General features: G+C 42.6%; 1 protein-coding gene across 1 annotated transcript; it reads left to right on the forward strand.

Annotated features, from left to right (window-relative positions):
• The first annotated feature begins 1,152 nt into the window (after positions 1–1,152).
• LOC115580716 (gamma-aminobutyric acid receptor-associated protein-like 2) lies at positions 1,153–6,576 on the forward strand. Its single transcript, XM_030415321.1, has 4 exons — positions 1,153–1,437; positions 3,699–3,754; positions 3,850–4,022; positions 6,026–6,576. Exons 1-4 carry the CDS (start codon positions 1,404–1,406, stop codon positions 6,114–6,116), a joined length of 354 nt encoding a protein of 117 aa, XP_030271181.1. The 5' UTR covers positions 1,153–1,403; the 3' UTR covers positions 6,117–6,576.
• The last annotated feature ends 10,135 nt before the right edge of the window (positions 6,577–16,711 follow it).

The following is a 16,711-nucleotide window of genomic DNA, read 5'->3' on the forward strand; positions in this document are numbered from 1 at the left end:
GACTGGAGCTTTCTAAGTTGACAATATCAATACTCGTGTCAGTTATGTTGACATATATGTACTTGTGCAGGATGCATTATTCTACGATCTAGTATACTGTACGTTAATACTTCTTTGATTTAGGATGTATAAATTAAGTTGACTTGATTAGTTAATTAATAAATAAGTCAAAATCTGCAACAATTGAAGCCCAACAGTGACTGGCACAAGGTGAATTACTGTCTAAACCTTTTATCTGCATTTTTGAAGCCAATAAGACTTAATGATCACAACAAATGGACGAAAACAAACAAACCATGCAGCAGGATCTAATAATCAAATTAAAACAATAAAGTACTACAAGCAATAAAATGCTTAAATAGTTACAAAATAGAATAAAATGCGAGATATTAATGAGTAAAGGTAAGTGGAACATAAGGTGTAAGAGGATAAGGTGCAGTTTTATGTATAAGTCTGAATTAATTTAACGTATTCTCATTGACACAACATTATAGAAAAACTTTGCATTAAATGTGACCCTTCACAATGAATGTATGTGCTGGAATTAGATATAAAATTGAGATGTAATTAAAACACTTTAAGTCGATTAGCTGCAGCATTTAACTGAAAGTTCCCTGACAAAGTTGCAATTCATTAAATTATCACTGCAGCTGTCAATCAGTAAACCTGGGACACTTGGGAAAGTTGTCACACTTGCTGCAGTCCATACTTGTATGTTTTATATCACTGTAAACTGAATATTTAATATATATTTATAATTCTTTATAGTTGTTTTAGTTGAACTGATATAATACAAAGATGTCTGAAAAGCGCTGATATGTTGTGACAACAAATTCACCATATTTGTTATTAAATGATCATATATATCGATTGATTAATCGATCATGAAGACATCGTCAGCTGCAGCCTGCGTGCTTCATCACGACATGGTTATGTTTATGTTTTATCACAGAGCAGAAACCAAACTTGACTCCACAGGGAACCGTGTCAAAAGGAAATTGTTTAAAAAGCAAATAACTATCATCAATGTTGAAATATAAGCAATAAAACGTCAATAATTAGTGTAAGAAAGAAATCAGCGCTTTTAATTTGAACACTTTAACCGTGAGAAGTAAAAGCGTCCCGTGTTTTTCCCGCCGGTCACCCCTCCGCTCTGCGCTGGGATGGAACAGTCCTGTGTGACGTCAGAGCGGGGCGGAGCTGGCAGCAGGCTGCTAGTGAAGAGCAGACTGTTGTTTGTTGTTTTGCTGAAGTGTTGAGAGCCGCCGCGTCTCCAACGGTCACACACCGAGTCCGAGCCGAGAGGAGGTTAACACACACACGGACATCTTCAGCCGTTAGTTCACCTCCGGTCCAGTTTGTAACCTGCCGCATCGAGCGAACCGAGCCCGGAAACGGCAAACATGAAATGGATGTTCAAAGAGGATCACTCGTTGGGTGAGGAGGGAGGAGGGAGGTGTTACTTACATGGAGGTGTCATAAAAATGTCTACGCAGATTCATTTTTTGAGTGAAATCTTTGTGTTTTGTCCGTTGGGGGAACAAACTGTGGTGTCGTGTTGAGAAAATGCTTCTCCAGAACCCGCCGGGCTCACTCAGTGGCCTGTCCTTCAGGCTTTTGTCTGGAGAGGAGGCTCTGGTTTTAAGCTAGCTGCACCGACATCACACACACGTTAAATATGGCTGTAAAACATCAATGTCAGCTGATGTAAAGGTGAATTACGTCTTCTTGGGTTTTAATTTGACCTAATGGATCTGTGTGTTTAGTCAGATCATCGTCTCTTTGTTCTAAATCACCGGGCGACGACCTGGTTTCAGGCTGCTGGTGGATGTTGACACGGTGGAGACACATTAAGCTGCTAAACCTCGTTTTCTCCGTTTAGTTACAGTTACACAGCTGGATTACACACCTGTAATCAGTTAGTTTCTACACCTGAACATCATGTTTTCTACATTAATCCAGCCGTCAGGTGCTGGAGGCCTGCGAGGCGTCAGCAGGGTGATGAAGTTGTGTCAGTTGGAGGCCCAACGGCTGGTTTACATCCCCTCTCTGAGGCTTTTATACGAATAAATCTGTAAATAAATCATTTAAAATCAAATGATTGTCAAACACTAAGACGTGAGGAATAAATACCAGCTGCCTGGCAGGTTATTTCGAGGCCTAAGTGGTTTCTGAAACGACTCACTTTGTTTGACCAGCAGCCAAAAACACAATAAATGTATTTATGGTAAAATATGAGACCCAGGATGTTAAAATCTCTCCATATTGATGCATTTAAACCAAAACACATCAGCTGTTTACAACTGTAGCTGACAAGTTGCTCCAACTATAAATACATAATCCAGCATAACTTCCTGTTGAGGCCGGCTGATGTTATCAACTTGTTGTTGAGACTTGAATCGAGGCGTCAGAGCTCACAGAGTCTGAACACACAGCGACGTGCTGCTGACGAGCTCTGTAAGTCTGTGGCACCTTTTTTAAACATTAAAAGTCCAAAACAAACACGACTGTGACAGATGACTGACCTCATTCCAACTCAGTGTTATTGTTGCTGTCAAGTCTTCAGACTACATTACCCATCACCCCCCTCTGCTTCCTGTGAAAAGGAGGATGTGCCTCTTCCAGTTTCCTAAAGTGTGTAGACTCCAGCTAATGGTTATTTTATCACCAAATACTGTGTGGAGGGCTTTTTAGATTTATTGTTTGGAAAATGTAATTCCTTTATTGAATTTATTTGATTTAATGTGGTTGTAATTTATGTTAAAGTGCAACTCATACAACGTATTACAGCTGACCGACGCTGTTTTATTGGGCTAAAGCTGATTTATTGTTACACACATGCACTATATTATATATATTTATAACACTTGTGACAAAGATATTTATGTAATGGTAGCAGGAAATTTAACACAAGTGAAACTGTGACAACTGTGAAATTAATAAGTAACAGAACATGTTTTCTGTAAAAAAGTGTCATAAAGGCCAAAGTATATGTCCACACTAATAAACCTGGGAAAGGACAATAATATCAGATCTGTAGTGTTCTGTACTTCTAGCTGCTTTTAATTATTTATTATAAGACCGTGTCTTTTGTCAGGGTTTTATCATCATAAACACAAAAAGTCGAACAGATTGTGACAAAGTTCAGAGCAACAAAAATAATTAAGACCAGTGACTGAAAATAATGATTAAGAACAGAAAGAAGTAAAATAAAGAAAAATGTTTACGCAGACTTAGAAATACATTTTATAAATGAGATTTATAAAATTCTTAAAGCTAAAGTCGATTTACAGTCAAAGAAAACAAGAAAATCAGCAAATCCTCACATTGAAGCAGCTGAAACCTTTTGACTTAAAATCAGTTATCAGAATAGTTTGCGATTAATTTCCTTTAGAATGCTAATTGATATTTGCGTATTGTTGCAGCTCTACTGTCTGTTGATGTTTTAGTCATGATTACACGCGGCTCGTTCCCCTTTAAGAAACCGGATTGACGGGTTTAGTGGTTCAGTCGGCGTCAGTGTGTTTTAATCCACAGCAGCTGTTGATCTCACAGTTCAGATATCGATCTCGTCCATCACCGCTCCTCGTCTCGTGTCGGTACAGAAGAGGAAGTCTGACCTCAGAAACCTCTTTTTCTGTTGACACACGGGGGAATAACACATGATTAACGTGACTGTTGTTTTTTCTGTCCACCAGAACATCGATGCATAGAGTCCGCCAAAATCCGCAACAAGTACCCTGACAGGGTCCCGGTGAGTGACGTCTCAGAGGCATCGCAGCAGGTTTACAGGAGATCTGTTTAGTGGCGTGTCGGCTGTAATCGTTGTCTCTCCGTGTTTCCTGCCAGGTGATTGTGGAGAAAGTGTCCGGATCGCAGATAGTCGACATCGATAAGAGGAAGTACCTGGTGCCCTCCGACATCACAGTGGCTCAGTTCATGTGGATCATCAGGAAACGCATCCAGCTGCCCTCGGAGAAGGCCATCTTCTTGTTCGTGGACAAGACCGTGCCTCAGTCCAGGTGAGGGCCGCGACACCGGAGCGGTTGAGTCACCTCAGAACAGATCAGTAGAGATCAACAGTTCATTGGTTTGATGCTCCAACAGCTGTTTTTTACATTGTCAAACTCTTCTTTGCAAAGTTGGGGGTATTTCAGCACAACAGCGTGACTTTATCCTGGTGGCTTTTTGACCACTTCAAATAAAATTCACCTAAAATAAAGATTCCAGAGTTCAACAAGAAATGCCAGCCTTCAGTGACTCAACAAGAAACGACAAAAGATAGAAGTCCAGTTCTGTTACAAGACTTGGTTCCTTAAATCTGTCCAGAGTGAACCCTCCTCACAAATAAATCAATAAAGGATCTCTGAGAAAGAAAATAAACCCAGCATCTCTGTGAGTGTTGCTAAGCTAAGCTAGCGTGTCCTCCTGTTTTTGGACATGTTGAGCTAGTTTTGGATTGATTTTCAAATTAGAATGGAGATTGCTACATCCTGACATGTTATAAATACAAAGATGGATCGATTAATTGCAAAAATAATTAGTAAATTCACGGATAAGCAAAAGTCGGTGATGTAAAAAGACTGTATTTGATTTATTCACGTGGTTCGCTGCTTCGGCTGTGACGTTAGATTTGAACCACCTTTTGGTATCTTTGTTTAATTTGTTGAGTTTGTTAAACATTTCAGCAACTTTCAACTCATTTTAACAAAAAGTACATTGTGTGTGTGTGACTGGATGAGCTCAGTGAAACATTTAAACAAATATAAAACTTGAGTCCAATGACATTTATGACTTTTATCAGCAGGAACTTGTATAATTAAAGATGCTGTCTCCGTCTGAACAGAGCGACTCTGTCCCTGTTTAACTTCCTGTGTTGCGTCTTATCAAGTTTTTAATTTTAATGTGGACTGAAGTTGTGTTGTCAGAGGTCAAACTGGATGAAGTGCTTTTGTTGGGGACTATTTTCAGCGGTGGATTAATATTTGACTCACAGAGGAGAAGGAGAAGGAAAATGCAGGAACTGTTTATTCAGTTTTAACATCTGGAAAACATTAACAAGAGAATAACACCAAACGGAGTTAGTGTGTCATCAGGGCTGATTCAACTGTGGGACTGTCGCTGCAACACTGCTGCTCTGTCAGTCGGTCATTACTCAGCACTTTCAGTCTGTGTTTATAACCCGTCACAGACAGCAGGTCAGTCAGAGCGGTGAGCACCGCGGCCTCTGAGGGCTTTCAGACTGTAGTTCTCTGATGGAGAGTCAGATTTATGAAAGTAATCAGTTTGTATTTAAGTTTTAGTTCCAGTTTCTCACCAAACTATCTGAGCTTTGAGTTTTACCTTGGTCAGACCAGTAAACTCCTTTAAATCTCACAAAGTGGTCATTAAAAATCACGCAGTGCAAAGAAACAAGAATCTTAAAGCCAGAAGATTGTTTTTAAAGTTTTGTGGAGAGCCAAATGTCCACATTCAGTCTGCTAATATTTGGAAAGTCATGATGAACCGCATGATTAAATCATTTCATCACCATTCAAGTTGGCCGGGTGCTAAACCAGGAGATCCGGGTGATTTTATATCTGGGAAGTGGAGTTTGGGAATCGAGGCGCCACTGAGCAGCTTTATATGAATGGATGAAGCTCCGCCTTTAACGCTGTGTCCAGGTGTCTTTACACTTCCATTGTTAGTTCAAGTGAAGAGAGACTTGTTTGCCCTGAATATATTCTGACAGGTAATCTAGCAAACTAACTGATGACTGAATGCTAATAAGTCTCAAATAGGAGGACATACTGTATTTGTTAGGGACTATTTTCAGTGGCGGATTAATCTGTGGCAGGTGTGAGTGTGTTCATGCTAATGAAGCAACAACAGGAGGCTCATTGATGTGTTTGTGATAGATGTTGGACAACAATGGAGCTCTGTGGCTCAGAGGAAGAAGACGAGTCGGGCTGTGACAGACGGTAACTGTTGATGTGTGAACAGCTGTCATTGATCTTCTGATCGGTAACTTTGTGTCTCCGTCCAGCATCACGATGGGGCAGCTGTACGAGAAGGAGAAGGACGAGGACGGCTTTTTATACGTGGCTTACAGCGGCGAGAACACCTTTGGTTTTTAAAACAGGAAGCCATGATCGCGCCCGGCCTGAACCGCGGCGCCTCCCTGACACCCACCCACATCTAATCACGCCCTAGCTCCGCCCCCTGGAGAAGCGTCGGGAAGCCCCGGAGAGATTGAGCGACACGAACGCAACAGAGAGACGGACAGACTGCTCACCTGACTGGCTGAACATCAAAGAGTGCGTTTGTTTTGTTGCACCAGTTCTTTAAAGAATCGTAGATTCAGTTGTGTATAGTGTGTTACATTTCAACATTTGTTTGTTTGACGTTGTGATTTGAGTGTTTTTAGGAGGAAACTTTGATTTGTTTTTATTTTCACATTTTAAATGAAATGAGTGAATGAGTTTTGCTTTTAGTTGTGCTTTGTTCCTCTTTGAAGACGATATTTAAAAGAAGTTTTAATTTAATTATTTGAATTGAATTAGGATGACCTAACCAATAAAAAAGATTAAAATTAAACCTGGTGGTGTTTTTTTTTTATGTCAGCGATGTTTATATGAACTTTTGGTTTAATGGTTTAATCTCATTAAATGTTCTCAGTTTGAGGTCCAAAGTAACAAAGTTCAACATATTTTTACTGTACTTTTCCCTTTTCTGCTACTTTATATGTCGACTTCACTACATTTATCACATATTATTTCTCAGATTCAGTTTAAACCACCATCTCACCAACTCGATTGTATGATGATGTAGAGTTGATTTTTGAATCCAGTGATCCAGTAATAAATCCTCCTTACATGAAGTTTGTGATGTTCAGTCATAAAAGTTGATATTTTTAGCCATGTTAGCATGTTAGTGACGTGGGTCTGTGGTTAGCAATGTCTACTTTCTAGACAGAAATATCTGGACTAAATTTGGAATAATAACCTCCAGATATTCAAAACACGTTGAGGGTTAATTGTAAAAAATGTCCTGTAGCACCATCATCAGGCCAAAACCATCGACTAATACCCAGACAGATAACTTCATAACAACATTCGTGTTAGCCTCAGCTGCACTTTGCATTAAGTGCTTCTTAGCAAACAACATGCTAACACACTGAGGAAACATCATACCTGTTCAACATCAACATGTTAGCATTAGCACGTTATCTCGAAGTCACTGAATCACACCTGAGCAGAGGAGTTTCACAGGAGACAGCAGGCAGGTGGTGACACGGATGAAGATTTTTTTTGGAACAAGAAAACACAAATAGATGAATCTACAAAAACTAAACACTTAAATATAAACTGAACTAACGAGGAGATCAGCTGCAGGTCAAAGGTTTTGATTGTGATATTGACAGGTGTTTCTATTATTTTGTCTACCCCATTAACACGAGTAAATGCAGGCTACATAAAGGAAACTGTCTGTAAAACACAATAAAGTTCAACAGCCTCACAAATCTTTCTAAAGTCTGTTACAGCAGCAGATTAGTGCTCATGGTTTAATGTTCAGGCGTCCACAAACTTTTGGCCACACAGTCATCAGTGAGTTCAGCCAGCAGGTGGCGATGAAAACTCTGAAGAACAAACAGCATCAGGCGGCTCCTGATCAACACGTGTCCACGGAAATGAGATTAAAACAATCATTATAATCATTAATAATCCGCCTGATGAGGGAATGTTTCAAAGTCTCATTCTCGTACGTCCTCCTGAAAGTTACAGCAGCCGGAGACCAAATGAAACATCGTTAAATTTAATAAAATAAAAGATTTTTCTGGTTTGAACATTATTAGAAACATTTGGGACGACGTCAGTTCACAACTCAACAAAATATATGACAGGTTTTTTGTTTTTTAGACATTTTAATGCAGAAATGATTCGTCTTTGTATCTTTAAGTAGGAGGATTTATAAAGGAACGCTCAGATAATAAAGTATCATTGGGAAGGACTGACATGTCGGTGGCAGGTAACATTATGAAAACATTAAAGTTTAAACAAATTATTAAATAACTGAATTCATAATAGATGTATGCAAAACTGTAAATATGGAAATAAATGAAATAAAGACATTAATTAATTTAACTATATACAGTCGTCCTCAAAATTATTCATACCCTTGCTAATTGTTGTGATTTTTTATTTTTGTGACGGAATGACTGCAGTTTTTCAAGTTTGTTTATGAGTTATATGTGACCAACGAGTGAAAGAATGACAACAATACTCAATTTAAGAAATTCTTCATTTCAGGGGTACTTTATTCATGGATTCTCAAAAAATGCCATGTTCAAAATTATTCATACCCTAATCCAGTGTCTTTCTTAATAGTCGATTGCATAGCCTTTGTTTTTTATGACTGCTTCCAGACGATTTTTATATGTGTCCACAAGCTTCTTGCATGTCTCCTGTGGGATGTTTGCCCACTCTTCCTTTGTGAAAGCCTCAAGCTGGGTCAGGTTGGTCGGTTTCCTCGCCATCAACCTGGTCTTCAAGTGATGCCATAAATTCTCGATGGGATTCAGGTCAGGACTCTGACTTGGCCATTCTAGGACGTTGACATCATTGTCCTCGAACCATTTCTTCACTACTTTGGCAGTGTGTTTAGGATCATTGTCTTGCTGGTACGTCCAGTTGAGACCAAGCTGGAGTTTCTGAGCAGATTCCTTCACATTTTCGTCAAGGATCCTGATGTAATCCTCGTTTTTCATGAGTCCTTGGACCTTGATGAGGTTCCCTGTGCCACTGGAAGAGAAGCATCCCCACAGCATTATGCTTCCACCACCGTACTTGACTGTGGGCACAGTGTTCTTTGGTTTGTATGCTTCTCCTTTCTTCCTTCAGACATATTGAGCATCCATATGGCCAAATAACTCCAACTTGGTCTCATCAGACCACAGGATGGTCGACCAAAAGCTGGGATCTTGCTTCAAATGACCTTTAGCAAAGGCCAGACGAGCCCCCACATGTTTCTTCCTGAGCAGCTTTCGAGGCCTGCGTCCATGGAGACCTCCTCTGTGCAAGACTCAATGGTGGACCGTGAAACCTTTATCCCCGCCTGGCCAAGTGTTTCAATTAGGGCCTTGGTTGTGGTCTGGGGGTTGTTGTTGACCTCTCGGCAGATTTTCCTGGCAAGTTTGGGGGACACCTTACGTTTCCTGCCACGCCCGCTGAGGTTTTTAACAGTATGGAACCTCTTGTGCTTATTGATGATGCTCTGGACGGTTGACGCAGGGACATCATACTGCTTTGAAATGGCCTTGTAACCCTTTCCTTCACTGTGGGCACGCACAAGACGTTGACGTAGGTCCTCACTGAGCTCCTTCTTCTTGACCATGACTATAACACTTCTGCTCTTTTTATACTCCTCTGAAAAGATGCTATTTTTTCAGTGTTTAACATTTGTTCAGCAATGTAAACTGTATTTAACATTGTAAAACATCTTAAAATGACCACATGACAAAGATGAACACATTTGGTTACATTTTTGTTGAGACATTGTTCGGGGTATGAATAATCTTGAACATGGCATTTTTGAGAATCCATGAATAAAGTACCCCTGAAATTAAGAATTTCTTGAATTGAGTATCGTTGTCATTCTTTCACTCGTTGGTCACATATAACTCATAAACAAACTTTAAAAACTGCAGTCATTCCGTCACAAAAATAAAAAATCACAACAATTAGCAAGGGTATGAATAATTTTGAGGACGACTGTATATTAAATGTGTGATCTATTTATTTAAATTGGGAATTTAGCATTAAATCAAATAGTTATTGTCAGTTATCAAGAATTATATTAGATATGTATCTCTTTATTCAAGCAACTAATTATGTCATTATTTATGTATCTATGTGTTTAGTTTTGGCCCTTACAGCCCTCCGTACAGGCTCGTTCAACCACGTTTAGATTTACTCGTCATTCTGATCAAATTACTTTCTTTAACTGTTAAATGTTGTGTGAAAACTTCAAAATATTAGTTGTCAATCAGTCATATTGATTACTGAACAACATATTAAAATCGTTAATGAAGAAATGTTCGGGGTAGTTACATGTCAACACCTCCACCTGGACCCCCAAGCTGATTTTACAGTATTTAATTGTTTATTAGTATTTATTTTCTTGCATTTGGCTAATTTCGTATTATTAAATCATATTTTGTTCAAATTGAGTCACAGCTGATTTTTGTTTTTTTCAGAACTACTTTTCTCGCAGCGTTTCGTGAACTAAACCAGATTTCTCCGTGCACGTTCACCTTCTTCCTCTTCACAGAAACTTCCCGACTCTGAGAATCAAATAAAATAAAAAAGTTTTGCAGCACCATCGACAGTTTCTTTGTAAAACCACTGAAGAAAATACTTCGACAGGGTGAGATCGTATTTTAGGTCTTTCAAGGAAGAAGTGTTTTAATATAACACCAACATAAAGAGGAACTGATGTGACCTTTTAACAACCACTGGAACCACAGTAATATAAAACAGTACTCACTTATTTACTTACAAAGTTAATATTCAAACATTTATACTCTATTTTTTGCGTACAGCATAAAGTAAAAATGTTTAATACACACTGAACTTAACAGGAGTTAGAGGTGAATGAGAATCATTGTGGTCGTGTGTCGTTCACATGAAAACATCAAGTTTTATTATATTGTTGTACTGAACAATACAATGTTTATTATATTCTATGTCACACACTTTCACGCTACAACTTTATCTTGTACTTGTGTTGCTGTAACAACCAAATTTCTCCACTTGGGATCAAAAAAAGCTTTTCTTAACTTGTTGAAAAGTTGTTTTTGCAACTTTGTGCATGCCTTTGGATCGAAGGACAGGTCGGCCCAAGTCAGCTTTTCTTACAAATAGCATCTTTAGATAAAATGTTGTGCACTGAATAACCATTTAAAACCAAAATATATTCAAGACTGTTGCACAAAATGGGAAAAAAGAAGATTTTTCCAGGCTGTGTGACTCAGATATCGTCTGTTTGAAACTGCTCGGCGGTTTTCTTCTTCTCACTTCCTCGTCGCTGGTCGGACGTCTTTCTATGAAAGCTTTGTTTACTCAATTGTGAACAGACAGAATTTCCCCCGTATCAGATTCAGAAGAAGACATGAGGAAGCTCGTTTTTGTCTTCAAACACACTTTTCTTCTTCCTCATCCTCAAAGCTGAGTCAGACTTCTTGAGCACCGGTCCTCCTACAGACGCTCGTCACTTTCTTCTTGATAATTCTTTGTCATTTGAACTTTACTGTTTTTGTTTTTCTTCTTCATATTTGCAGATCTCAGTCAGATTCCTCAGCCAGGAAGTACTCACACATTTTACGGAAGTAAAAATACTTTAATGTAATGCAATCAAAAGTAGAAGTATTCACCTATTTACACAAAGTTAGCTGTGCTTTTCCTCCAAACACGTCTCTAACCAATTGTCGCATTAATACTGAAATATCTATAGACAGGCTAAATTAACTGACTAAGTTAAAATGCATTATAATTTATTAATAATAATAATAATAATAATAATAATAATAATAGCAGTTTAATCACCAAAATAAGTGTTGAGAGTAAACTAGAACCTCCACATGTTGGTTAAAATGCTTCAAAGAAGGGAAAGCTCCTCAGAAGCTACACTATGATACAAGGTGACCTCACAATATGCAAGGTAGCAGTGACCTTTGACCTCCAAAATCTAATCACTTCTCCCTCGAGTCCAAGTGCAGGTTTGTACTTAATTTGGTGAATTTGAAATATTGTCCTCACAAGATTTAAAGTCAAGGTGACCTTTGACCTCCAAAGTGTAAATCAGAGATCTTGAGGCATTTGTGAGATATTGCGCTCACAAGACTGACCCGTAAACATGAAGCCTGGACATAATTATAAAACAAACAATCTAAAACTAATTAATTAATAAATAAATACTAAATAAAAACTAAATTCTGCAGATCCTCATTCTCTGGATCAGTTTGTGTTTATTAGTGTTAGATCTAACACGTCATCATCGTGTCCGTCTGTCTCAGAGGATTTGGAGACGACCTTCATGTTGTCTGGAAGATGAAACCCGACACCTTCAGCGACCTCGTGACTTTTCTTCAGCACCACCAGCCGGTCCAGCGGGACATCTGTGTGACAAGTAACACCTTCATACAAGACTTGTGAGGAACAAGTACAGACGTCCTGGTTCTTCTTCAGGTCGTGGAGGGAACGACGGACAAGGACAAAGATGAGACTGCACTAATACTTCATTACTGTACTTCAGTACATGTTTCATGTATCTGTACTCTATCTATGTGACTCCTCCTCGCTATATCAAAACTTTCTCCTCCTCACAGCCTCAGAGCAGCCTTGTTACTTCAGTTTGATGCATTTGAGGGGAATTATGGATTATTGTTATTTGGCGTAAGAAGGCGTAAACAGACAGAGAGGGAGACTGGAATGTGGAGAAAAGGCGTGTTAGTGTCTCGTATCTGCAGAGAGTTTCTGATTTTCTCTCTTTGTTGCTGCTCGGGACGCTTTACCAACCCAACATGTGTCTATTTGACGTCCTGGGAATGAGACTCAACAATCAACTGTCTTTGTGGTGCGTTCAGGAACAGCTGGAACAAATTCTACTGATTCTACCTTTAACTTTAATAGTCTTTGAATTCTATTAATATGACGTGAGCTTCAGTTAGCTTTGACCACAAATGTCCTTCAGAGGGAGACTTTTTACTCTGATACTCTGAGTACATGTCAGAGCCTGTACTCGATTACTTTTACTAGAGTAAACAACTTGAATCAGTACTTTACCAGAGTCTGTTATTACACAAGCATCTGAACTTCTGTTAGAGGACAGACTGTGGACTTGTGCAGTCTATCTGTCAGAACTCTTTGTGTTTCACTTCCTCGTCTGTTCCCATGAATTATTGTATTGATGAAATCTAAGACGTCAAATCACAGAGTTGTGACACTGAAAAAGATTTTTCTCATCAGTACTGTGAGATACTTAAGATTTAAGACTTTCAGATTTTGAGCACAAATGTGTTAAAATCAGTTTTATTGATCACCTTCACCGAGATGATCCATCTGCTTCTACACCTACTATTAGTTCAACTTCATCAATAATGGATGAAACGAACTGAATTTGAATGTCTCGCTGGTTTTGATTAAGATTTGGGTTTACATTTGAAAGGTGACATAATTATGGGATTTTTTAAATTCTGCACAGTGTCAAACAGCTTCACAGCCACTGAGCAGCATCACAGCAGCAACAATCAACAAGGGTTGTGTTGCACAGCATGAGGCAGACGGTGCTCACAACAGACACTGATTGGTCGTCTGATTCACTCCCTCCATCACCAACGTAACCTTTGTGATATCTGGATCTCCAGTCCTGTGAAGTCCATGTTTCAGTGCCTATAAAACACTATAGAGCAGCTTCTATTGTGACCAGTCCAATTCTGAATGGGTCCCAATATTCCAAAAAGTGCCAAAATGTTTGAAAAGGGCCAAAAATGTCTGACAAAGTGCAAAATGTCAGAAAAAGTGCAAAAAATGCTGCTCCTCGTCCCCTCATCAGTGTGTCTCTGTATTAAGTCTTTGTTTCCCCTTAACTCTTTGTCGGATCATTGCCTCTATCTGCGTCTGTTCCTGCGTCTGTCTGCGTCTGCCTGGTGTCTTGCTGTTTTTTATTGCTACTTTGTTTTCTGGTCCCTGTACTGATTTCGTTTCATGCTCCTTGTTTTTTTGTTAGATTCAGCTTTTGTTAAATAAAAGCTCACCTTTTGTTCCACCTCAATCCTGCCTCCTGTCCTGTGAGAACTGCATTTGGGTCCACCTCCTATTTCCATAGTTTTCCCCTTTAAACCCCGCTGTGACAGAATGAGCCGACCAAGAAAAATGGACCCAGTAGTTACTGGCCTTGAAATTATTCACTGGTATCAGGACTTCATGACAAAGTCCACCAGTAGGGCTCGGCGGTTTGCTGCTAGCCACCATTTCTTCCACTCCATCCCAGCCCATGCCTTGGCCACCGCCCATGCCACAGCCCAAACCCAGCCCATGCCTTGGCCACAGCCCATGCCACAGCTCAAACCCAGCCCATGCCTTGGCCTCAGTCCAGCTACCAGCCCAAACCAACACCTCAGCTCCAGCTCCAGCCCATGACTCAGCTCCAGCCACAGCCCATGCCTTGACCTCAGCCCATGCCTCAGCCTCAGCCCATGCCACAGCCCAAACCCAGCCCATGCTTTGGCCTCAGCCACAACCCATGCCACAGCCCATGCCTCAGCCACAATCCAGCCACCAGCCCAAACCAACACCTCAGCTCCAGCTCCAGCCCATGACTCAGCTCCAGCCACAACCCATGCCACAGCCCATGCCTTGGCCTCAGCCCATGCCTCAGCCACAGTCCAGCTACCAGCCCAAACCAACACCTCAGCTCCAGCTCCAGCCCATGACTCAGCTTCAGCCCCAGCCCATGCCTTGACCTCAACCCATGCCTCAGCCACAGCCCAGCTACCAGCCCAAACCCACACCTCAGCTCCAGCTCCAGCCCATGACTCAGCTCCAGCTCCAGCCCATGACTCAGCTTCAGCCCCAGCCCATGCCTTGACCTCAGCCCATGCCTCAGCCACAGCCCAGCTACCAGCCCAAACCCACACCTTAGCTCCAGCCCTGGCCCATGCCTCAGCTCCAGCCCATGCCTTGACCTCAGCCCATGCCTCAGCCACAGCCCAGGTACCAGCCCAAACCAACACCTCAGCTCCAGCTCCAGCCCATGACTCAGCTCCAGCCACAGCCCATGCCTTGACCTCAGCCCATGCCTCAGCCTCAGCCCATGCCACAGCCCAAACCCAGCCCATGCTTTGGCCTCAGCCACAACCCATGCCACAGCCCATGCCTCAGCCACAGCCCAGCTACCAGCCCAAACCCACACCTCAGCTCCAGCTCCAGCCCATGACTCAGCTCCAGCCCCAGCCCATGCCTCAGCCACAGCCCAGCTACCAGCCCAAACCCACACCTTAGCTCCAGCCCTGGCCCATGCCTCAGCTCCAGCCCATGCCTTGACCTCAGCCCATGCCTCAGCCACAGCCCAGCTACCAGCCCAAACCCACACCTTAGCTCCAGCCCCGGCCCATGCCTCAGCTCCAGCCCATGCCTTGGCCTCAGCCCATGCCTCAGCCACAGCCCAGCTGCCATGCCTCAGTCTTAATCCTGGACAAGCCCTCAGTTTCCCCTTTTTGGGGAACCCCACTGGCCTACAAAGGGCCCCCACCAAGAAAGTGACATTCCCGGCCACGTCCTGGCCCCCTGAAGTCTAGCTCTGGAGCCCAAGCTCCATTCTCAGCTGCCCAACCGACACTAGCTTGTGGCTGAAACCCAGGCTGACACCAGCCAGTATCCCTCAGGCGGCGGCCCGGTCGACACCTGCCAGTGGTCCCCAGTCGGCGGCTCGGTCATCATCTGCATGCGGTTTCCAGATGGCAGCCCGGACAGCGCCTACTCCTGTTCCAAGTTCGGTGCCTGCTCCTAGGTCGTGAGGCCCGGCCGAGGTCGTTTGCCGCCAGCGACTCTCCGTAGGCTCCCAGGCCGACAGCCGCCTGTGACTCTCCGTCGGCTCCCAGGTCGACACCTCCCAGGGTTCCTCCGGTGGCCCTCAGATCACTGACTCCCGGTGATCTTCCGTCAGCTCCCAGGTCAATATCTCCTGGCTTACCTCCGTCGGTGGCCCTCCAAGGCCCAGGAGGGTTCCCCAGCCAGCAGCCTGGCCTACAAGGGTCTCAGCCTTCATCTTTGCCACCAGCTTCCAGTGGGTCTCAGCCCATACCCCCAGACTCCTGAGGGCTATCGTCTTCGCCGCTGAGCTCCAGGGGGTCCCAGTCCATGCCGCATCCAACGGCCTCCAGGAGGTCCCAGCCCACGCCGCATCCGCCGGCCTCCAGGGGGTCCCAGCCCATGCTGCATCCGCCAGCTTCCAGTGTGCCGTCGTCTTCACCGCCTGCCTCCAGTGGATCCTAGCCCATGCCATCGGCCTCCAGTGGGTCCCAGCCCACACTGCTTCTGCCGGCCTCCGAAGGGTCTCAGCCTTCGTACCCGCCGTCGGCCTTGGGAGGGTCTCAGCCTTCATCCCTTCCGTCGACCTGAGGGTTTCAACCTTCAGCCCTGCCGTCACCCTTCTGAGGACCTCAGCCTTGGCCTCCACCCTCCCATCATTGTTTTGACTTTGGCCCTCCTCCGGACCCCCCTCCACCCTCCTGGCTTGGTTTTTTGTTGGATTAAGCTTTTGTTAAATAAAAGCTTGCCTTTTGTTCCCCCTCAATCCTGCCTCCTATTTCCACCTATGTCCGCCTCTTATTTCCATAGTTTTCCCCTTTAAACCCCGCCGTGACATGTTCCTTTTATCATGATGCCTTGATTATTCAAAGAGACCTCGTAGTTACAGAGATTTACTCTGTTCATTATCCAGCAGAGACTGAAAACAGAGGCCAGTTCTTTACAGGTGCATGTCTAATGGATACCTGTGACAACAGTCCAGTCCTGAAGAAACAGAAGCATGAATGACAGTTTGAGAGTCATAAGCAGCAGAGATGTTTCAGACTGGATGACCTCGCTCAGTGTTCAGACGAGGTGCTTCACATTTGGTTTATGTGATTTAATATTTAGTGGCTGAAACATAAAAGTCCCTCAGTGAAAGTAAT

Source organism: Sparus aurata, chromosome 4, assembly GCF_900880675.1.
Source record: "Sparus aurata chromosome 4, fSpaAur1.1, whole genome shotgun sequence".
Lineage (NCBI taxonomy): Eukaryota > Metazoa > Chordata > Actinopteri > Spariformes > Sparidae > Sparus > Sparus aurata.

Excerpts from the sequence above, each read along its gene's own strand:
- LOC115580716 (XM_030415321.1), top strand. The coding sequence starts at position 1,404 with ATGAAATGGATGTTCAAAGAGGATCACTCGTTGG. Across the intron at positions 1,438-3,698 it reads CAAAGAGGATCACTCGTTGG|AACATCGATGCATAGAGTCC; the intron begins GTGAGGAGGGAG and ends TCTGTCCACCAG. Across the intron at positions 4,023-6,025 it reads AAGACCGTGCCTCAGTCCAG|CATCACGATGGGGCAGCTGT; the intron begins GTGAGGGCCGCG and ends GTCTCCGTCCAG.